At 41.5% G+C, this 24,540-nt stretch overlaps 1 protein-coding gene across 2 annotated transcripts in view; it reads right to left on the bottom strand.

Annotated features, from left to right (window-relative positions):
• Positions 1–24,540, bottom strand: part of FCHO2 (FCH and mu domain containing endocytic adaptor 2) — a 212,372-nt gene that overhangs the window by 122,592 nt on the left and 65,240 nt on the right. For both annotated transcript variants that reach the window (XM_077462502.1, XM_077462503.1), the window contains exons 3-6: positions 16,835–16,909; positions 16,596–16,737; positions 16,343–16,495; positions 3,102–3,206 (exon numbers count right to left, since the gene is read on the bottom strand). In XM_077462502.1, coding sequence (XP_077318628.1) covers positions 3,102–3,206; positions 16,343–16,495; positions 16,596–16,737; positions 16,835–16,909 — 475 coding nt within the window. The remainder of the gene's footprint in view (positions 1–3,101; positions 3,207–16,342; positions 16,496–16,595; positions 16,738–16,834; positions 16,910–24,540) is intronic.

Raw genomic sequence — 24,540 nt, 5'->3', positions numbered from 1 at the left:
CTGTGGATTTCTATACTTCACCTATTACATTTAGGGAGACTTCTCTCCACATATACAAAACAAGGACATTAAGAGGAATTATTCAGCCTAAAACCAACTTAGTAATAAGACGCTGAGCTGTAAAAGCCTAACTTTTTTGTGAATAATGTGACTACCATCACGGAATCTCTCTAATGGGGTATTAAGAAAAGTTGAGTATAGTGTAATTGTGAGAGTTTTTGCCATGTTGATGACAGCAGAACATTAGATTCATATAGTGATACACACCTTATGTCCAACGTAAACTTTGACAGAACTTTGACTTTGCTAGTGTTCAATCACCTGAACAAAGCTGCATTGTAACCCATTGTCTGAGAACACAAGTCCTGTACTGCAAATTAAGAGAAGTGTAATTTGTGGCCCAACGAAAACTGGCAGGCCTTTCAACTAACACAAGAAATAAACAGGCACGTTTTATTTACAGTTATAAAGAATCTGTCACTTATCAGGCACCATCGCATTGCTGTAGAGTTCAACGATCCAGAAATCATGCTTTTAAAATTTGTGTTCCCACGGCTGAGTAATCAATGGAAAATCTGAGGTTTTGGAGCTTTTTATTATTTATACAATTTACAACATCTCAGAAGGCTGCAGAAGAGCTGTAATAGAGTCAGAAGCTTATGAAGCTAATCTGTCTGGAAACCGAGGATAATCATTCAGGATTGCTGTGCCCAGGGCAAGGCTGGTATCACACCATATCATTAGCCTGGTCTATCACAGACTCAGAGAATATGACACTGTCTAAAATACGATTTTAGTTTGTGACAAATTCTATTTATAACTACCAATTTTAAATAACCAAAGATACCTTAATTACCCCTATTCTTTTTAGGTTATAATCTATTCCGAATTTATTATATAAGAATAGGGAAAATATAAAATGGTTAGGACTACCCAGCGTCTACCAAAAAAATGAAATGATAGTTTTGGGTGGACTAACCCCTAAACCCATAACCCCTTCACTACCCAATCAAGCATGAGATGACACCTCTGTCTCTAAATTAAAACAGATAAAACAGTTTGCATAGGTCAATTTAGCTTTTTGCCTGGAGTTTAATATGAATGTAAAGCCAATACATTAGAAATACCTTTCTGTCAGAGCAAAGGGAGGCTGCCCCTGCCGGGAGAACACAGTAATTACTGCTAGTGGCTATAACAGCCGCTAGCAATCAAATGTAAAAAAACAACAGGCTGGTGTACCCAAGTTGACCAATGGAGCGATGGTTCCTGCTGAACTGGCTGAGAGTCAAATCATCTATTGCCAGCTTAAGTTAACCTGTTACTGTTTAAGAGAAGCACAGACAGAACTACAGACAAGATACAATGGGCATCTTTGTTAGCTCTGGTTTAGTCTGGTCTTCTCCATTAGCTCTCCACAGGAATGTCAACAGCTATGGAGCCTATAAGCTGTACTACAGAACAACTATGTATTAGGGCATCAAAATATGTATGTTATATTGCACAATCATGCCACGTCTACATGTGTACCTAGTACCGTGTTTCCCCGATAGTAAGACACCCCCGATTGTAAGACGTATCGGGAGTTTCAGAGGGGTCGGCTAATATAAGCCGTACCCCGAAAGTAAGACATATGTCTCACTTTCGGGGAAACACGGGGGTATTGCCGCCTCCAGTGGCGTACTAAGAGTGGGGCGGGGGGTGCGGGCCGCACCGGGTGCCACACCCTGGGGGGGGTGCCAGGCCAGCGCCCTCCCCCTCCGACTGAAGAGACAGCGCCGTTCTGATCAGTCTCGGGCAGCGGCTGTCACTCACAGCCGAGCAGAGTGAAGCCGCCTCCCCCTCCTCTTGTATGGCTACACAGTGCTGTCCATGAAGAAGAAGGAGGGGGAGGCGGCTTCACTGAGGCCGCCTCCCCCTCCTCCTCCTCCTCCATACACAGCACTGTGTAGCCATACAAGAGGAGGGGGAGGTGGCTTCACTCTGCTCGGCTGTGAGTGACAGCCGCTGCCCGAGACTGATCAGAACGGCGCGACGCAACCACAGAGAAGGGGATTATTGCGCCAGGTCCCGGATCACTGCCGACAGGTGTCACTGGCTCTGTGTCCTCCCGGTACAGGTCAGTGCTGGTCATACAGAGAGAGACCAAGGAGGGGGAGGGGGGGTGTGAAGAGATTCTCTGCAGCTCTTATTATGTAACCGCAAGATGCATACAATACTGTTCAGGTTGTTAATAAATGTTAATTTTATGGTTAAAACAAAAAATTCGACAATTTTTTTCCAATATAAGACATACCCCGAAAGTAAGACATAGTGGGGCTTTTGGGGATAAAAAGAAAGTAAGACACTGTCTTACTTTCGGGGAAACACGGTAGCTGCTAGACCCTGGTATAAGAAGTAATGCTTTGTGAGTATGGGGTAGGAAGTGATCCCGCACTGGGGCGTTTGAATAAGCAAGCTTCAACACTTCCATTTCAGTAGTCCCGATCTATAGCAGTATATGGAGAATCATTTGCTGCCATCTGGACTTCACATGTGACAGAGTAGGGGGCGATGACAATTTAGTTGGAGTCGGGCCAGACAAGAGCTCAATTCCAAATTAAAGCCTAACTCCAGGTATAATTTCACTTTAAATAGTTTGTTTGGGCCAAGCTACCTCAGTTATTTCCTTTACTAACAGAGATATCGCCTGTCAGCGCTGTGTGCAGAGGTAGGCGAATGACTCCACAATCTCTTCTGCAGCCAATAAAGAGAAGCCTTTTATTCATTGATAAAATAAAAGGCTTCCTGTGAATGGCTGAGCAGCACTCAGCCTGCCTTAATTTTGTTCATTTAGCAGACGGGAAGTCCTTATATCGCTGCCGAAAGGCACTGTACAGTATGCTGTACGTAGCTGATGTACATATTATAGTCATGACTTTTTCTTTACAAATGTAAAATATAGGCTTATAATGCATTACACAATGCAAAACAAAGTGTAAAAACCCTTCTCTGGACTCTTCATTTTATCACGGGTGTTAGGTTTTTTGCACCTAATGTTGTACCTTGTTTCTTCCCATGCAGTTGATTATTATGTTAAGTATTTGCACCAATTGTTTTCTCACCTGTGCAGTCTCTGCCATCTTCTGCTCAAAGTCAGATTTTACAGCAGCGTATTTCTCAACGCAGCCCTTGTAGCTTTCTGTAGCTTTTTTGGCTTTTAGCGATGCCTAGTAAAACAAAGATTTGAAAAGGTAAATGTTACTTACAAACAAGCCCAATTGCTAAAGTCAACTCTGCCTGCAGTAGAAATAGATAAAAAAAAAACACAACAAGCATTACAGACAGCAGTCATCATAAGGTGCCTGCTCTTATCCTCCCATGTGCGCCTTCACTGTCCTGATCCAGCACCAGAACCAAACAGTACTTCAATGTAAGGTAGCCACCATACATTGGCTGCCGTGCACAGCTGCACCAGATTTTGCACTCTCTAGTTTTCGTAAATCAACCCTGGTGCATTCTAGCAAGTATTTAATTCTTTGCATTACAAACAGATGATGCTTTTTTAGTAGGTTATCCACGTGTTGCCTTTGGCAATAATGTAATAAGTGTTTTTACCAAAATGCACCAAAGATGGAGGATTTTTCAGCAATGCAAGGCACTGTTGCCTAATGTAACACATTGATGTAAACCGCTTCATAGATTAACATGGAAATTTGCTTAAATGTTTTAAGAGCGTTGTTATCCTGATTCGCAACGCACATAATAAAATGCCCAGGTATGAACAACCGGTTAAAAATTTCAACTGTTAACTATCTCTTAGCTTATAACCCTCTGCCAGAACAGTTTTGTAGTTTTTCTGCAAATTAAAATGCACATTTAGGACCTGAAGATTAATTAAAACCTAAAAAAACATTATATAATTCCTGAGAGTAGAGACGCTGGAGAGTAAAATGGTGGTGGTTTTTAATCTAAAATATTAGCTCTACTATTTATCAAATTTTCAGCAAAGCATACACAAAAGTTACGTTTATTGCACACAAACACAAATTGCCCAATTTTTGGTAAACTATAAAAGGTGAAAATATGTTGAGAAAATTGATGCCAAACATGCCAAGACTTAAAAATGTGTGCGCCTGTGAAACTGCAACAAACTACAGTACCTGAAATTGTCCATAGGTAAAAATTTGCAGGTCATCGGTTTAGCGTTAACTGTGATCAATCATTAACTGATAATTGTGGTTGCATATGTGGGCACACCCAATTTGTGTGGTTATGCCTGTATGTGTGTGTAGTACATGGGGAAGAAGGGCTTATTAAAAAAAAAAAAAATTGAGTTTTTAATTGATTTTATTTATTTTTTATTTCCTTCGTGGCTATTACATAGGAACCCTAACATTGGTGGCAGCGTAAGGTTTTGGAGATTTAATCCTTCCCATGGCTAATATTTGTGGTGTCCCATGCCTCTGCCAGGTACACATGAAGAATTCTAAAGCATTGCTTCTTTCCCATCCTCTTCCTCAGCATGTCATAGCTGGGTAGGGCTGAACCTAAACATAAACCGGTCCCTGGATTCCTCTTATATTGAGTTGTATTACATAGTTAGTAAGGTTGAATAAAGACACCAGTCCATCCAGTTCAACCTGAGTGAGTGTGGGTGTGTTTCTACAATTGTCCCTATCCCTGTACATTGTGTCTCATTAAGATGCTCATCTATTATTTATTAGCGCTGTCAATTTACGCAGAGCTCCACACATACATCACACACTCACATCGATCCTTACCCTCAAGGAGCCCACAATCCAAGGTCCCCAATTCACATTCGTATACTAGGGACAATTAACCTACCAGAATGTCTGTGGAGTATAGGAGGAAACCAGAGTACCTGGAGGAAACCCACGCAGGCACAAGGAGAGCAAACTCCAGGCAGGTAGTGTTGTGGTTGATATTCTAATCATACTGTCTGCCCTCATGCTGCAAAGTCCTGCGCAAACTATTACCGCTACATCAACCCTGTATAGTAATAATAAACCACCATGATGCAGCAGGAGCTTTCCCAAATCTTGCCCTCCATGGACCTGACCAGCAATCATCACCTACTTCATTGGAATATTGCCTGTTCTCACAATTCAATGAACTGCTGGAGGAAAAAAACCTTTCAATGATATTATGGGGGTGGGGGGGGGGGGGTTTAGTGTTTTTATTTTTTCGCATTGAAAATAATATGCAACTTGAACAAAAGGTCTCCTTTTTTTCCTTGCACATACTTATGAAAATTTGAGCCAAGATGGTGGTGATAAGATGGTGTTACGTCACATGACCTTTGAAATGTAAATCTGGCATCTTTAAAATGATAAAGCATGTCATCAACCCGTCCTGCCACCGCAATCTTTTTTTAAACAAAACAATCTGCATGAATGCTTGTGACTAAAAATAATCACATCCGAATTGTCTTAACATGGGTGGGGGACATGAAAACAAGGCTGAGATTAGCTAAGGAAACACATACACAATATTGGTATAATTTTCAGGCGAAACCATCTGATGAAGAAGAATAAAGTTTAAAATTTAAATAAAAAGGCATGTTGCATCTGCATGCTGAGAAATGAAGGTGCAACCATGTAAATGGTGAGTGGACTGAAAGTTCTGGGGGGTGAACCCCTGAAAATTACAGTCTAAAAAAGTCTCTAAATGGAGGCTGTAAAGGGAGTGAGGAGGCATGTGGAAGCTCCCACCCGCTCTAGCACTCTACCAAGTGCTCCAACATTTTTCATGCAAGTTTTTAGTGTTGTTTTATACTTATATACTGAATAAATTCCTAAGCTGTTTAAAGGATTGGCTTGGCGCTTCTCTCTCCTCCTTTTAAGATTAGCTTAGGCAACTATTTAATGTGGATTAGCACCCTCGTGTGTGATGTTAAGAACATTTAACATGACAATATCCTCAGTATATACATACAAAACATAATATATACTGTAAACAGTACAAGTGTCACATCATGTCAACACGTCTGTTTGAATAAATATCAGTATTTCCTGGCAGACCTATAAGTAGGGATCATGGGATGACAGAACATAATGCCTACTCCGTTCCCTTTTCTAGTTCCACCCTTTCTGGTTCTCAGGATAGCAATTCTTCAGTTGTCCCTAAAAGACAAATCTTCATTTCATTTAGGCTGGTATTCAACGGGCATCTTAAAGTGGAATTTCAGTCTAGATCAAAATAAGCTTCTAACTGATATTCTAACTACCCTGTAGAAAGAAGATACTTGTGCTTGTCTGTACTGATGGCACTTTGGTCCGGTCATGTCATCTCCTCAGCAGCCGGCTACAGTGGAGAGAAGAGACAGATTGAGCTCTCTTTTGGTGTTATTTTGCTAAAAAGCACAAAAAAGGCCAAGAATTTGGAAAAAATAAGTTTTTTCTTAGTTTCTGTTGTAAAATTTTGAAAATAAGTAATTTTCCTCTTTAATTGATGTGTGTTGATCAGGCTGCACTAATGGGCACGGCAAGGCAGCACTGATTGGCATCACTGCTGGGGCTGCACTGATAATCAGGGCACTGTCAATTAGTTCCCTGATTATCTGTGCAGAACTCCCCTGTGAGGAAATGCCGCTGATCGTCTCTCACACGCTGTCAGTGTGAGGAGAGGAATGCAGATAACCGGCATTTCTTTATTTATATGTGATTGGACACAGCTGATCAAATGGGTAAAGAGCCTCAGCTCTCTACCGAGATCTGTGATGTGCCGCTTCACAGGGACACAGCGCACTGCAGAAATGGGACGACGTCCCAGAACAAGGGAGCCCCCTCTCGCCCGTCATTTCACAATACGGCGGGCAAGAGGTGGTTAAAGTGTACGGACCTTCAAACCACAGAAATTGCATAATCTATGGCCAGCCTAAGGAATAACAGTATAACAAAGAGAACAAGTAGTTATAAGCACACTGATTTCTGGCAGGATCAATAGATATATATTTTTTCACTTATCAGATATAGCAAAATGCTTTCAATGTATTTACCAAGCCAAAAGGGAGCAAATAAGAGAAGCCCATAGTTAGAGGTAAACTGGTTGTAAACCCTTACAAACCACTTTGACCTACAGGTAAGCCTAGATTAAGGCTTACCTGTAGGTTCAAGAAATATCTCCTAAACCTATACGGTTTAGGAGATATTTACAAAAAGACAGGCACCGCTGTCTACGGCGCATGCCTTTGCCTTGCAGGTTGCCTTTTTTTTTTTTTTTAATAGCCTTTACTTCCTTTTTAACTTATACTTTATTATAACAAAGTAAAGGCCTGATTCCACGCATTATTATATTCACATACACAACCAGCGCTAAAGTTCAACTATGGGCTACAAATAATGAAAACAATATTGCAAAGTCATCAATTTTTCCTGCGTAACTGTAAAGTGGGGTGAACGTTTGTCCAATTTTTCTTGATGTTTCTCAGCAAATTGGAATCAATGAACGAAAATTCTTGTACAAGAAAGGTTTTTTTTGTTGTTGTTTATTATTTCTGATCATGCGCAGTCTTTCGTTTCTGATTTTTCTTGAAAGAAAATCGTATGAAAATGGTACACATTAAAAACAAAAATTGTTCGCTTTGTTCTCGTGCAAGAAAAATTTTGGCCCTTGTCCCTTCCAGAATTTTCGCACGAAGATTCGGAATCGGCTGTCGAAAGTTGTGTACACAATCTACGAAAATTCTTTATACAAAACTGTTTGCCCGATTTTCTTATAGTGTGTACAAGCCTTTAGAGCTCCGTGATTCTGGATAAAATGAGAATCAATTATTTTGCTTAGAATAAAGATCACGATTCTCTCAGGATTTTCAGTGTAACATCATTATTCACATTATACAAAAAAATTGGGCTAACTTTACCATTTAGGTTTTTTTTTTTATTCATTGACGTGTATTTTTTCCCCAAAAATTGCTTTTGAAAGACCGCTGCGCAAATACAGTGTGACATAAAATATTGCAATGATCACCATTTTATTGCTCTAGGGCAGTGATGGCGAACCTTGGCACCCCAGATGTTTTGGAACTACATTTCCCATGATGCTCCTGCACTCTGCAGTGTAGTTGAGCATCATGGGAAATGTAGTTCCAAAACATCTGGGGTGCCAAGGTTCGCCATCACTGCTCTAGGGTCTCATCTAAAATATATAATATGTTTGGGGGTTCCAAGTAATTTTCTAGCAAAAAATACTGATTTTAACTTGTAAGCAACAAGTGTCAGAAAAGGCTTAGTCTTTAAGTGGTTAAACTGACCTCATTAGCAGACCGAAGTTTATTGTTTTGATTGTAAAAAAAACAAATGATACAATGTTTCTTTTTTATCTCAACGCCAAGCAATGTTTGATAAACTTTGCCCCCTCTTTTTTTTTTTGATAGCTCTGAGCAGAGAACGGTTCTGTACTTGTTACATGAATCGTGGAAATGCCGGCTTAAGATCAGAGGTTGAATCGAGATCACGATTTTTTAATGATTAATCGTGCAGCTCTAGTAACCGTATTTCATTCTCCTCACATAGAATGTCCTTGTTAAGGGATTCACTGTATTTGGCCAGGTAAATTATACAGAGCACCATGTGTATTCTGAATGCCACATCAAAATGTGCTTTCACACTGATCCATAGCAAAAATGCATTTTTGCAGCGCTTTCGGTGCGTTTTTCACAGGACATGACTCAAAAACCGTATCAAAAATGCAACCACATGTGTGTTTTTGCCACGTTTCCCATGCATTTTGATGGAGAGGTGTGTTTTTGGCGTTTTTTTTTTTTTTTTTTTTACGTACCAAACATGCACCAAAATTGCAGCAAGCGGGATTTTACTAAATGCAGCAGACCTGCAATGAATGTGTAAGGAGTTCCATAGGATTACATGGTAACAATCCCCCCCTCCCCCCCCCCCCAACGTCCCCCCATGACAGTAGGCAGGGCCCCTTTCCTCGCACCCATGGTCACAATTTCAAAACAGCACGGCTGTGTGGGGCTCTGCCCACACAGCCTCGTCATTCATTTAAAGGAATGTGTGAATGAATTAACTACAAGTTCCATCTGCCAATGTAGCAAACAGCTTATAGTTCTTAACGAACTGCAAAGGTGCTGATGAGTTCATTGACACTTCCTTTCTCCAGCTTTCAAACAAAAAGCCTGTATGGAGATACAGACAAAAAGCTGCAAGCAGTGTCTGCAAGAGCCTGGCACTGTACCTGTGATCTGCTGATCACGAGTGCAATGTCAATGGCAAAAATAAAAAAAAAGCGTGATTTTTATCTGCAAAGCTTGTTTTTTTTCCTCATTAATGTACACACAGCACCCCATATTGACAGAAAAACACAGGTGACATTTTTGCAGATTAAAAAAGAAAAACTGAAATATCACATGGTCCTAAGTGTTCAGACCCTTTGCTCAGTATTTAGTAGAAGCACCCTATCTAATGATCTAATACAGCCATGAGTCTTTTTGGAAAAGATGCAACAAGTTTTTCACACCTGGATTTGGGGATCCTCTGCCATTCCTCCTTGCAGATCCTCTCCAGTTCTGTCAGATTGGATGGTAAACGTTGGTGGACAGATATTTTTAGGTCTCTCCAGAGATGCTCAATGGAGTTTAAGCCAGGGCTCTGGCTGGGCCATTCAAGAACAGTCACGGAGTTGTGAAGCCACTACATTATTTTAGCTGTGCACTTAGGGTCATTGTCTTGTTGGAAGGTAAACCTTTGGCCCAGTCTGAGGTCCTGAGCACTCTGGAGAAGGTTTTTGTCCAGGCTATCCCTGTACTTGGCCGCATTCATCTTTCCCTCAATTGCAACCAGTCGTCCTGTCGCTGCAGCTGAAAAACACCCCCACAGCATGATGCTGCCACCACCATGCTTCACTGTTGGGACTGTATTGGACAGGTGATTAGCAGTGCCTGGTTTTCGCCACACATACCGCTTAGAATTAAGGCCAAAAAGTTCTATATTGGTCTCATCAGACCAAAGAATCTTATTTCTCACCATCTTGGAGTCCTTCAGGTGTTTTTTTTTTTTTAGCAAACTCCATGCAGGCTTTCATGTGTCTTGCACTGAGGAGAGGCGTCCGTCGGACCACTCTGCCATAAAGCCCCGACTGGCTGCAGTGATGGTTGACTTTCTACAACTTTCTCCCATCTCCCAACTGAATCTCTTGAGCTCAGCCACAGTGATCTTTGGGTTCTTCTTTACCTCTCTCACTATGGCTCTTCTCCCTCGATAGCTCAGTTTGGCCAGACGACCAGCTCTAGAAAGGGTTCTGGTCGTCCCAAACGTCTTCCATTTAAGGATTATGGAGGCCACTGTGCTCTTAGGAACCTTAAGTGCAGCAGAAATCTTTTTGTAACCTTGACCAGATCTGTGCCTTGCCACAATTCTGTCTCTGAGCTCTTCAGGCAGTTCCTTTGACCTCATGATTCTCATTTGCTCTGACCTGCACTGTGAGCTGTAAGGTCTTATATAGACAGATGTGTGGCTTTCCTAATCAAGTCCAATCAGTATGATCACACACAGCTGAACTCAAATGAAGGTATAGAACCATCTCAAGCATGATCAGAAGAAATGGACAGCACCTGAGTTAAATATGAGTGTCACAGCAAAGGGTCTGAATAGTTAAGGACCATGTGATATTTCAGTTTTTCTTTTTTTAATAAATCTGCAAAAATGTCAACAATTCTGTGTTTTTGTGTCAATATGGGGTGCTGTGTGTACATTAATGAGGAAGAAAAATGAACTTAAATGATTTTAGCAAATGGCTGCAATATAACAAAGAGTGAAAAATTTAAGGGGTCTGAATACTTTCCATCCCCCACTGTATACAAATCGAAAGCCTTTTTTATATACAAACAAAACTGTCAAAATTCCAATTGGACACCATTCTAATACAGAAAAAAGGCTGCGTTCTGCCAACAGGAAATGAAGAGCAGAGTGCATTTCTACCAAGATCAAAATCTATTTTTCTGCACTTACAGGGTCTATAAATGTAAAAAACAAACAAACACACAAACATAGGAAATGTACATGTATTGCGGAGATATACTGCATATGTTATTTGATTTTGTCTCGACATACACCTTAACCACTTTCAGACCGGACCAATTTGCTGGTCAAAGACCAGACCACTTTTTGCGATTCGGCACTGCGGCGCTTTAACTGACAATTGCGCGGTCGTGCGACGTGGCTCCCAAACAAAATTGACGTCCTTTTTTCCCACAAATATAGCTTTCTTTTGGTGGTATGTGATCACCCCTGCGGTTTTTATTTTTTGCGCTATAAACAAAAATAGAGCAACAATTTTGAAAAAAACGCATTTTTTTTTACTTTTTGTTATAATAAATATCCCCCAAAAATATATAAAAAAACATTTTTTTCCCTCAGTTTAGGCCGATACGTATTCTTCTACATATTTTTGGTAAAAAAAAAAAAAAATCGCAATAAGCGATTATTGATTGGTTTGCGCAAAAGTTAGAGCGTTTACAAAATAGGGATAGTTTTATAGCATTTTTATTAATAATTTTTTATTATTTTTTTTATTTTACTAGTAATGGCGGCGAGCAGCGATTTTTATTGTGACTGCGACATTGTGGGGGACCCATCGGACATTTTTGACACATTTTTGGGACCATTGTCATTTATACAGTAATCACTGCTATATAAATGCAGTGATTCCTGTGTAAATGACACTAGCAGTGAAGGGGTTAACCAGTGGGTGGCAGTGTAGGGGTTAAGTGTTCCTAGGGGTGTGTTACTAACTGTGGGGGGGTTGGGCTTTCATTTAGTGAACACTGATCTCTGCTCCAATCACATGGAGCAGAGATCAGCGTCACTAGTTGCTAGGCAGAATGGAGAAATGCTGTTGTCAACGGCATTTCTTCATTTGGCCGCCCCGTGAGACGATCGCGGGTATGCCCGCGGCGATCGAGTCCGCGGGTCCCGCGACCGGACTCACGGGGGTCCCGGCCAGCGCTCCCGATGGCAGGGCGGCAAATTTAAAGGGACGTACATGTACGCCCATTTGCCTGCCAGTGCCATTCTGTTGACGTACATCGGCGTGCGCTGGTCGGCAAGTGGTTAAAGTGGATGTAAACCTGATTCATGAAATTTGAGCTGGGCACAAATATCTGCAGTTTTTTGTCATCTCTCTTTAAAGCACTAAGTCCCGTGGCTTTCTCCTGCTCCGTTCTTCTATTAACATGATAACTTTTGACAAGTTCTCTGACAACTGTGATAAAACCAGCCTGAAATTTGTGTCAGGGAGGGTGCTATCAATAGATTAGCAGAAAGCTGCTTTACTCACAGGACAGCTCTGAAAGTCTCTGCCTTTCTGGAGGGGGGTGTGTGCTTTTCCTCCAATCAGCTGTCTCCCAGTGTAATCCGACACTACACTGCTACGGCTGAATATGGATGTGAAAATTCTAACACAATCTGCACTTTCTAAACAGTATATACAGCTGAAGGCAGCAGATATACATGTAAAACTTAAGTAGATGGATTTGTTTCATCCCTGTGTATCATCTGAGGCCGTTCCCTTAACTCAGTATATGTGAGGGTTTACCTCCACTTTAAGCCTAATACACAGTTTGACCAAAAGAGAGAGTTTATGACAAAATCAGAGAAATATATTGGCAATGGTGTTACAAAAGGTGCAGGACTTTTTGTAAAAAAGCTAGTTGCTTGGCTTTTATGGCAATCTCTAGCTTTCATAATCATTTTTGAATCACTGACTCCCCCCCCCCCCCCCCAAAAAAAAAAGCATGAAGCAAGTAAGCAAGCAGGGCTCCTGTTAGAAAACGACAAGCTTTTTGTGGCTGTGTGAAGACAACTACACTATGAGCATGCACCACGTGTATGAACACAACTGCAGGTCCTAACCAGACAGGTGTGCAGATGTACAGCCCTAAACACCCAAACGCAGTGTGCATTTGGGACGACTCACCCTTAATATTTGAAATTATTTTTCTACAATTTTTTAAATAAATTATTTATCCAATTAAAAAAAAAAAAAAAAAATTCACAATGCTTGGCATGGGGAGAGGTGTCATTGGTGAGATATCAGTTGTCTAAAATTATGAGAAAGAGAAAGGAACTAAAGAGAAACTGAAGTCTGTTCACATCATTTGTAATAAAAACATCTTTGTCACTCTAAAGCTTCCCTCCAACCACTTTGAATATTATTTTATATATACTGTGATTCTGTATTTGCTGGGGCAGATGAAGCTTCTGCCTGGATTTACACAGACACACACCATCAGCTCTGCAGCTCTCACTGGCCCTCCTATGATTCATCTCCCCTCCCTTCCTAGCAAACTCTCAGGAGAGGGAGAGATGCATGATGTCATAAGCCTAGGCTAATGACCAGACAAAAAAGAGGAAGTGGGCTGTATAAGGTATTTACTGGCAGAAAAAAAATGTTTTACTACCCAAAGTTAAAACAACAAGGGCAGAAGATTTAATAGATGGAAAGATGAAAAAAAAAAAAAAAATGACCAAAGGTCTGCTTTAACCACTTCAGTTCCGGACCAATAAACACCTTAAGGACCAGAGGTCTTTTTGCAATTTCGCACTGCGCTGCTTTAACTGGTAATTGCGCGGTCATGCAATATTGCACCCAAACGAAATTTGCGTCCTTTTCTTCCCACAAATAGAGCTTTCTTTTGATGGTATTTGATTGCCTCTGCGATTTTTTTTTTTTGCGATATAAATGAAAAAAGAGCGAAAATTTTGAAAAAAAAAAGATATTTTCTTCTTTTTGTTATAAGAAAAATCGAATAAACGAAATTTTAGTCATACATTGAGGGCAAAATTTATTCAGCCACATGTCTTTAGTAAAAAAAATGTCAATAAGCGTATATTTTTTGGTTTGCGCAAAAGTTATAGCGTCTACAAACTAGAGTACATTTTCTGGAATTTACACAGCTTTTAATTTATGACTGCCGATCTCATTTCTTGAGGTGCTAAAATGGCAGGGCAGTACAAATCCCCCCCAAATGACCCCATTTTGGAAAGTAGACACCCCAAGGAAACTGCTGATGGGTATGTTGAGCCCATTGAATATTTATTTTTTTTGTCCTAAGGGATTGAATAATGACAAAAATAAAAATAAAAATTTTTTTTTACAAAAAGTTGTCACTAAATGATATATTGCTCACACATGCCATGGTTATATGTGAAATGACACCCCAAAATACATTCTGCTGCTTCTCCCGAGTACGGGGATACCACATGTGTGGGACTTTTTGGGAGTCTAGTCGCGCACGGCACCCCGAAAACCAATCACCACCTTCAGGATTTCTAAGGGTGCAAATTTTTGATTTAACTCCTCACTACCTATCACAGTTTCGAAGGCCATAAAATGCCAAAATAGCACAAAACCCCCCCAAATGACCCCATTTTGGAAAGTAGACACCCCAAGCTATTTACTGAGAGGCATGTTGAGTCCATGGAATATTTTATATTTTGCCAAAAGTTGCGGGAATATTACAAACTTTTTTTTTTTTGCACAAAGTTGTCACTAAATGATATATTGCTCACACATGCTATGGGCAGAAGTCAAATTACACCCCAAAATAAATTCTGCTGCTTCTCCCGAGTACGGGGATACCACATGTGGGGGACTTTTTGGGAGCCTAGTTAACTAGCTACCTAGCGACACTAGCGACACTGATGCAGCGTTCAGAAAAATTATCGCTTAGTGACACTGGCAAAAGGGGGTGAAAGGGTTAACTAGCGGAAATCAGGGGGTTAAAACCATTATTGGGTAGTATATCGGGGTACCTAGCGCTATAAAAACCTGGCGGTGAACCTAAAAAAAAATAACTAGCTACCTAGCGACTGTAGCGACACTAATGCAGCGATCAGAAAAACGATCGCTTAGTGACACTGGCAAAAGGGGGTGAAAGGGTTAACTAGCGGCAATCAGGGGGTTAAAAACATTATTGGGTAGTATATCGGGGTACCTAGCGATATAAAAACCTGGCGGTGAACCTAAAAAAATAACTAGCTACCTAGCGACACATGCAGCGATCAGAAAAATGATCGCTTAGTGACACTGGCAAAAGGGGGTGAAAGGGTTAACTAGCGGCAATCAGGGGGTTAAAAACATTATTGGGTAGTATATCGGGGTACCTAGCGCTATAAAAACCTGGCGGTGAACCTAAAAAAATAACTAGCTACCTAGCGAATGTAGCGACACTAATGCAGCGATCAGAAAAAACGATCGCTTAGTGACACTGGCAAAAGGGGGTGAAAGGGTTAACTAGCGGCAATCAGGGGGTTAAAAACATTATTGGGTAGTATATCGGGGTACCTAGCGATATAAAAACCTGGCGGTGAACCTAAAAAAATAACTAGCTACCTAGCGACACTAGCGACACATGCAGCGATCAGAAAAATGATCGCTTAGTGACACTGGCAAAAGGGGGTGAAAGGGTTAACTCTAGGGGCAATCAGGGGGTTAAATCTTTATTGGGGGGTGATAGGGGGCTACCCTGGACCTAACACTAACTGTCCTGACAGTTTTTACTGTCACAACTGACACTGAATGCATTGATCAGTAAAGAAATGATCAATGCAATCAGTGACACTGTGACTGGGGGGGGAGGGGGGGCGGGGGGGGGATCGGGGGGCGATCGGGGGGGGGATCGGGGGGGGTTTGTGTGCCTGTGTGTACCTACATGTCAGTGTAGTGTTCGTGCAGACTTACTTTTACTCTTCTCCTCGTAGTCCGGTCAAAAAGACCGCCCCGAGGAGAATGACATCACTTCCTCCTTCCTGTGTAAACAATACACAGGGGAGGAAGCTTCTCATTGGCCAGGAGCGATCCAGAGGGGGTGGCCGAAAACGAACGGCCATCCCCTCATCACGGATCGCTGCTGGACCGAATCGGACAGCCGTATCCAGCGGGAGGGGGTCCGATGGGACCCCCCACCCGCTGGAAGGCAATCACGTAGATGTACGTGATTCTGCCTGCCTGTGCCATTGTGCTGACGTACAATGGCAATACGGCGGTCCTGAAGTGGTTAAGGACAGCCTCTTTCTCCTTAGCTGCACCCCAGAACAGTACACACTGTACAGAGGCTCCTGTTCATTTAAAAACAAAAGCATAGTAAACAGAGTTTACTATGCTTCCGTTATGAAAGGACACAGTGATCGCTACGGTACCCCCCGCCCCCCCCCCCCCCACCGCTGTGTTTATTTAGGAAAGGAAGGAGCTGGAAAATATAACATTTTTCGCAGGTTTCCTTTAATACAAAGCTAGCTGTCACTTCTAACACCCAGTTCACTATGTTTCCCTGGAAAGGTACGATGTATTACACGTGCTTCAGCAGAAAACTCCTCTACGTTACCTTTTCTATCTCTTTCTGAGCTGCACCTTCCTTTTTTAGCCTCTCCTGGTCCACACACTTGATGTTGTACAGTTCCTTGGATTTTTGCAGGGCTTGAGTAATACTCTGAATGCTCTGTACAGCCTCCAATGTTCCAGACACTTCCTCCTTAGTCTGCCAAATGTAAACAAATAAAGAATCATCTATTGAAGTGTCCAACAGCCTTTAATAATCCTGGCATAGAAAAAGAGGCAATCTTTCAAAAGACAGCTACCTTTTTATGAGACTTCAGCTGTTCTTCCCCGTATTTTTGTAGCTCTTTTATAAGGTCCTGTAACTTCTTGACAAGTTCTAGGTGACAGCCAGCAAGCTTTTCTGTTGAAGTTTTAAAGACATCCCAGACAGGTCCAAAGGTCCTATGTAAAAAGGACATGTTCATTCATTTGTCTGTCCTGAAATGTAAATTGAAATCTTAGAAACAAAATTCGTACTGTTCTCTCATTTCTCACATACCCAAGTTGTGTATAATTGCTAGCAGTCTTGGCAAGTTTTGTCATTGACCGGGAATAAGCTTCTTCAATTGTCGACCTGTAAAAGTAGTTGGAAGAACAAGTTGGTGTGTGTGAAGTAGGACAACAAAAGATAGGCTGCAAAAGAAGGATAGGGATTGTACAAGCAATGTTTCCTTTAACCAGATCAATACTGGCCACTTTTACCCCCTTCCTGCCCAGGCCAAGTTTCAGCTTTTAGCTCTGTCGCACTTTAAATGACAATTGCGCCGGACATCCAACTCTGTACCCATATGACATTTTTATCAATATTTTGAGACAGATAGAGCTTTCTTTTGGTGCTTTTTAATCATCACTAGGTTTTTTTATTATTTGCTAAATAAAAATAAATAAATAAAAATGAAAAAAAAACGTTTTTTCTTAGTCTCTGTTATAACATTTTGTCATTTTTCTCCTTTACTGATGGGTGTTGATGAGGCTGCACTGCTGGGCACTGATATGCAGCACTTTTGGGCATTGATTATCAGTGCCCCGTCTGTCAAAATGTCCCGTCACACATGCCAGTTACCAGCTCTCCTCCCCACGCTGTGATAGAATGTGATGGAATGCCAATAACCGGCAACTTAGTTTACATGTGATCAGCTGTGATTGAACACAATCACAGCTGTCAGCACAAGTCTGATCTTTGGAGCAGACCATACTGTGCTCTCATGCCCAGTGTGGTCAGTTTGTAAATAGGAAAGCAGAGTGACTGGCAGAAACATCAGGTTTTTCACACAAAGGAAGCAATACCAAGAGAACAGGATACTTTCTCATATTAGTACACAATACAGCAGGCACATCAAAATGTTGGGTTTACATTTTATTTTTTTAAATCATGGTGGCCTGACGGGCAGCACTGTTCAAGTCAAAGGGGCCACAAACACTTGGCTCACAGTCACAGCACAATAGCTGAAGTATTAACTATTGTTTGGCAAAAAAGGAAAGGAAAACACAGATATCCATGCAGTGGTAAGAGTGCCTCCTGAAAGTCTGACAGCACAGGGGATCACTTTTCAAAGCATTGGCTAGTCTGAGGCTTGCCAAAGGGATGTTCTATGATTCTCAATCGATCATCCTTTCAGGGTATTAGCTATATCATATGAAGGGCTATCCTTCTGCACAGATCTGAATGCAGCACGGTATAAATGAATGGCTCCTGGCATTAAGGATGTTAAATCAAGTAGGGATGTGCTGTACATCCTATCTTGTTCTCTATACTGTACAATGTAAACAGTGCAATGTACATACACAGGGCTAGGCCTGTGATAAAGCAGAGGAGCAAAAAGGAGCGAAAGTCAAAGCTAAGAGGTTATACTTGCAAAGATTATTGATAGAAAAAAATATCTAACGTATTTCAAAAGAACAGCCCTTTTTTTTTTTTAAACGCGCCATTTCTAATATATACCGTAAACTCCATAAACCAAGCACATTGTTAATACCCCTTCCAGAACCTTAATGTGTAATACAGAATGTTTACTATAAACATATTGATTAAAATCAAGCACATCTAAAGGGATGCCAGGAATGTGTTATTTTATTTCTTTTATACAACGTTCAGTATCAGCAGTACAGTGACTGATGCCAGCCCTGTGGATCACGACCACATGACAAAGAGCATAAATGATTGCCGACATCGAAAGCCAATAGGTAACAACGGCACAGATCAGGAGGAGAGGGAACTGATTGATGATGTTCAGCCAAGCAGGTAGGTTCAAGATAGCTGCCGCAGCTTAAAGGGACTATATCGTCCCCTACGCTCCTCCCAGGACCTCCTGCTTTCTAGCTCCCTTATCTCCTCCCATGCTCACCTTCAAGACTTCTCCAGAGCCTCTCCCATCCTCTGGAACTCCCTGCCCCAGTCTGTCCGATCAGCCCCTACCCTGTCCACCTTTAGGAGATCCCTGAAAACTCATTTATTCAGGGAAGCCTATCCCACACCCACCTAACAACTGTCCCCGAGCCACCCCCATCAAATCATTCTCTGCAGCTATTACCTTTTGTACCACCACCCCCTCCCTTTATAATATAAGCTCTACGAGCAGGGCCCTCCTGTACCTTTTGTATTGTACTGTAATTGTGCTGTCCCCCCTATACATTGTAAAGCGCTGCGTAAACTGTTGGCGCTATATAAATTGTGTATAATAATAATAATAATAATAATAATATTATAGTGGAGACGCGACCTTGAAGGGAATTGAGAGTAATCAGTTTCAACACAGGAGAAGACTTGCTACAAGTGTGCGAAAGAAAATATAAGACGGGAGCTCAGTTTTAAATCTTTTATAAATGGGTACCGTTTTGGCTTCAGAACATTTCTACAGCTTAAGAATAGCTATGGGTGGGTGTCCCTTCCTGCTGTGTGCCAGCATGGAAGCTTTAAAACTTCCCAGCAGTAAAAAGGTTTTAACCACTTAACCCCTGGACTATTTGGCTGCCCAAAAACCAGAGCTTTTTTTGCAATTCGGCACTGCATCGCTTTAACTGACAATTGTGCGGTCATGTGACATTTCACCACAACAAAATTGACGTCCTTTCTTTCCCCACAAATAGCGCTTTCTTTTGGTGGTATTGGATCACCTCTGCGGTTTTTATTTTTTGCGCTATAAAAACAAAAAAAAGAGCAACAATTTTGAAAAAAAAAAAGCAATATTTTTTATTTTTTGCTTTGTGATATAATAAATATCCCCCAAAAATATCTAAAAAAAAAATAATAATTTTTTCCCCCTTTAGTTTAGGCCGATACGTATTCTTGTACATATTTTTAGCTTAAAAAAAAAAATAATAATAATAAAATCGCAATAAGCGTATATTGATTGGTTTGCGCAAACTTTATAGCGTCTACAAACTGGGGTTAGTTTTATGGCATTTTTTTTTCATTTTTTTTTTTTTTTTACTAGTAATTGGGGTGATCTGCGATTTTTATCATGACTGCGGCACTATGGCTGACATGTCGGACAATTATGACACATTTTTGGGACCACTGGCATTTTTACAGCGATCAATGCTATAAAATTGCATTGATTACTGTAAAAATGTCACTGGCAGTGAAGGGGTTAACCACTAGGGGGCAGTGAAGGGGTTCAGTGTATCCTAGTACAAGTTCTAACTGAAAGGGGGGGGGGGACTGTGCAGGGGACATAATAGATTGTCTGTTCATACTCTGTATGAACAGACTGTGTGTTCTCCCCTCAGAGAACCAGAAACTGTGTGTTTACACACACACACACACACATCACAGTTCTCGGTGTGCCCCGAGCGATCGCGGGAGCCCGGCAGTGATCGCGGGAGCCCGGCAGTGATCGCAACCGCCAGGCACTCGCATTGGGTTCGTGGGCAAGCAGGGGGCGCATATGTGCCCCCTAGTGGCTGTCTATGGTACAGACATACCATGACTCCGATTCACGCAGCCAAACCACGTTGCCGCAGTATAACTGCGGTGGCTGGTCGGTATGCGGTTAAAGAAAATGTAAAATCATATATTCATTTCCACAGTGAATTTCAATTATTTCTAGCATACTCTTACTAACTACTTTAACACTAGGCCTATTCTGACACTTCTCACATACACTATATTAGCAAAAGTATTGAGACACCTGCCTTTACACGCACATGAACTTTAATGCCATACCAGTCTTAGTTCATAGGGTTCAACATTGAGTTGACCCATCCTTTGCAGCTATAACAGCTTCAACCCTTCTGGGAAGCCTGTTCACAAGGTTTGGGAATGTTTGACCATTCTTCCAGAAGCACATTTTGAGGTCAGGCACTGATGTTGGATGAGAAGGCCTGGCTTGCAGTCTCTGCTTTAATTCATCCCAAAATTGTTCTATTAGGTTGAGGTCAGACCAGTCAAGTTTCTACACCCCAAACTCACTCATCCACACTATATTTCCAAAAGTATTGGGCCCCCTTTACAAATCATTTGGTGGAGGGGGGATTATGGTGTGGGGTTAAAAACAAAAATAATGCAGTGCCAATTAATAAATAAGTCCATAAATTAGTGAGCAAATGATATCAAAAATGTGTCAACAAAATCCAAAAAGATGTGCTTGATCAAATATCACCACCGTGATCCACCACCCAGTGCAAGATGGACTGTTTCCAGAACTGTAGGACTCTATTACGGAGTAAGATGCGCTCAATATGGTGTGTCATCATCAGACATCACATATCCTTCAGGAACAGTGTTCAGTGCTTCCAATATGTCAGTTTCAGGCCCAGGGAATGCATCCGGTAATGCCGGACTGAAGGATTTGATTTTCTCCTGGATGAAGCTTCAGCAGCTAGGCTTCCTGGGCCATCCATGTACATATTCAAGAACAAGCACAACCTCAGGGTTGCATGTCATCCATAAATCTGAGCACAGTCTGATATTTAACTAGAACTTCATACGCATGCAAATCAACATCATCTCCTAACCCAACTTGCATTAACAGCAAGCTTGCCAAAAGGGCCAAACCCGCAAGAGACTCAGCAGGGTTTCCTTTAATTAGCTGCAGACAGGAAGCTTCATGCAAAGCAAAGGGGGGCTGACAAAACCCACGGTGTGGGGTTGTTTTTCAGGGGTTGAGCTTGTCTCCTTACTTCCAGTGAACTCTTAAGCCCCGTACACACGAGCGGACTTTTCAACATCCAAAGTCCGACGGACTGAGTCCATCAGACTATTCGATCGTGTGTGGGCTGCAACGGACTTTTGACTCGCCAAAGTCCGAAGGACTTTAGAATATGGAACATGCTTCAAATTTTTCCGAAGGAACTCCGCCGGACCCGGTCCCTTCGAAAAATTTGCTCGTGTGTATGCTATTCCGACGGACTAAAACCGACGCTAGGGCAGCTATTGGCTACTGGCTATGAACTTCCTTATTCGAATCCAGTCGTACGTCATCACGTTCGAATCCGTCTGAGTTTAGTGTGATTGTGTGTGGCCAAGTCCGCTCAGCCGAAAAGTCCGTCAGAACTCCGTCGGAATTCCAGCAGAACTCCGACGGAACTCCTTCGGAAGTCTGTCAGACATAAGTCCTCTCGTGTGTACGGGGCTTTAAGGTGTCAGCATACCAAGACAATTTGGACAATTTCATGCTTCCAACTTTGTGGGAAAAGTTTGGGGATGGCCCCTTCCTGTTCCAACATGACTGCTCACCAGTGCACAAAGCAAGGGCCATGAAGACATGGATGAGCGAGTTTGAAGTGGAGGAACTTGACTGGCCTGCACAAAGTCCTGACCTCAACCTGATGCCTGTGGCATACCTGTGATTAATCTAACTGATCTTGTCTGTAAACTTACTTTGTAAAAGATCTCCACATATGACACCTATTCACTATGCCCGGTGAGTGGGCCCCGCTGTGTCACATATTTCACTGAGCACACCCTAACTCTATAGAGATGCCAAGAGGAGGAGCTTCAGGAGGCGGGGTCAATTCAGCAACCACTGTTTGAAGACAGCAAGGGCCATGAGATAGGTAGTCCTTAGAAATGAACAGTAAGGTTTCATGATCAGGGGAGGTTTTAAAATCTCTCCTGAACAATTTAACTTGACAGATAGTAACCCATGTTTAAAAACGTCCGTTATGCCGCGTTTGCGTTTAGAAGCATTTTATGCATTGCAAATAGTAAAAAATGTATCTCCATTAAAAACGGCTGTAAACGAAACGCAGCTAAACGCTAGTTACCGCGTTTACAAGATTTTACAGGCATTTGGCATTTAAAATGCCTTTGAACATCTGTCCTGCTTTCCAAAAAATGCTCCTAAACCAGGGGTCTCAAACTGGCAGCCCTCCAGCTCTTGAGAAACTACAAGTCCCATGAGGCATTGCAAGGCTGACAGTTACAAGCATGATGGGACTTGTAGTTTCACAACAGCTGGAGGGCCGACAGTTTGAGACCCCTGTTCTAAACTCAAGTGCCTGGAAAGGACTATAAATGACCCTGTGTACATGTACTGATAAGATAACATTGAGGAGAGTTCAGGGGCAGCTGAAAAAAAACGCCCAACTGCGCCTAAACTTCCATTTACCAGCAGTGTACATGAGGCCTAAAAAGCAGAGGAGAAATTGCAAAGCATGCAGGGAATCCAGAAAGTTGTGGAAAATGATTGCCAACAGACAGGCAGAACTCCCAACATGAAGAGCCAGTTCACACCACATGCAGTCCAGTGCGTTTTTTTCTACATCAAAAACGCATGGAAAGTAGGTTATATGGTTCCCAATAGCATAGTTCACACCACTGCAGTCAGTTCCAGGGCTTTGCAGTTCCAGAAAAAAAAGTAGAACTTGCTGCATTTTCCCTGCACTAAACTGTACTGGAATGCTGTAAAACACATAAAAAATGCACCAGACCCCACTACAGTGGGTGGAAAAAAAACAGGAAAAAAGAAAAAAAGCATCCAGACATGCATCAAAAAATGCACCGGACGCGCCCAAAATGTGTTAAAAACACGCATGCAAAAACACATCCGGGAACGGATCGGGAATGCGTTTTTGTGGTGTGAACCAGCCTGAAAGGAGATTTTTCAAATAAGCTTATGTTGGATTGTCACATATAACTTCTGTCTGTAATATTACAATACGGATGTTATAAACATGGAAGTGTATGCTGTAACTATAGATCTCCTTTAAACTAGCTGATACAGGCACCCAGAATATGGTCTGGTCTGTCCTCACTCTCCTATAAAACCCAAGAACAATACAATATATTGCAGCTTACCAGTCCTTAAAGCTTTTTTTAATTATTAATTTTGGCTTATAACCCATTTGTTTTGTTTTTTTCTTTGCTATCTGTCGCATTTGGGGGATTTCCCTTCACTTCCTCACATAGGCAAAACAGGAAATGCCCCCAAAGGGAGGGAATCCTGGGGTGTCATCACTCTATTCCTATTCTGCTGTCCACCCAAAACTTGGGATTTTCTTTTACTTTAATGTTAGATGAGAAACAGGACAAATAGAAGGGGTGGATCTCCCTAATGGGGGCACACACAGCAATAACACCCGACAGGTGTTCTAATCCCTCATCACTATATCCAAAACGTAACCACTTAAGCCCCGGAAGAATTTATCCCCTTCCTGACCAGTATTTTTATTTATTTTTTTACTGACAATTGTGCGGTTGTGTGACACTGTACCAAAACAAAATTGACTTCCTTTTTTTCCCCACAAATAGAGCTTTCTTTTGGTGGTATCTTATCACCTCTGCATTTTTTATTTTTTGCGCTATAAACAAAAACAGAGCGACAACTTTGAAAAAACGCATTATTTTTTACTTTTTACCATAATAAATATCCCCCAAAAATATATATATAAAAAAATGTGTTCTACATATTTTTGGTTTAAAGAAAAAAAATAAAATAAATTGCAATAAGCATATATTGATTGGTTTTCGCAAAAGTTATAGCTTCTACAAAATTGGGGATAGATTTATATTGGGGATAGATTTGTATTATTTTTTTTATACTAGTAATGGCGTCGATCTGCGATTTTTATCATGACTGACATTACGGCGGACACATCAGACAATTTTGGCACATTTTTGGGACCATTGGCATTAATACAGCAATCAATGCTATAAAATTGCATTGATTGCTGTAAAAATGTCACTGTCAGTGAAGGGGTTAACACTAGGGGGTGCTCAAGGGGTTAACTGTGTTCCCTGGGAGGTGATTCTAACTGAAGGGG

The sequence above is a fragment of the Lithobates pipiens genome, unplaced genomic scaffold (genome assembly GCF_037356315.1).
Source record: "Lithobates pipiens isolate NorthernLeopardFrog02 unplaced genomic scaffold, aLitPip1_a1.2 Scaffold_3, whole genome shotgun sequence".
NCBI classification, from domain to species: Eukaryota; Metazoa; Chordata; class Amphibia; order Anura; family Ranidae; genus Lithobates; species Lithobates pipiens.
This window is presented reverse-complemented; position numbering and strand designations above follow the sequence as displayed.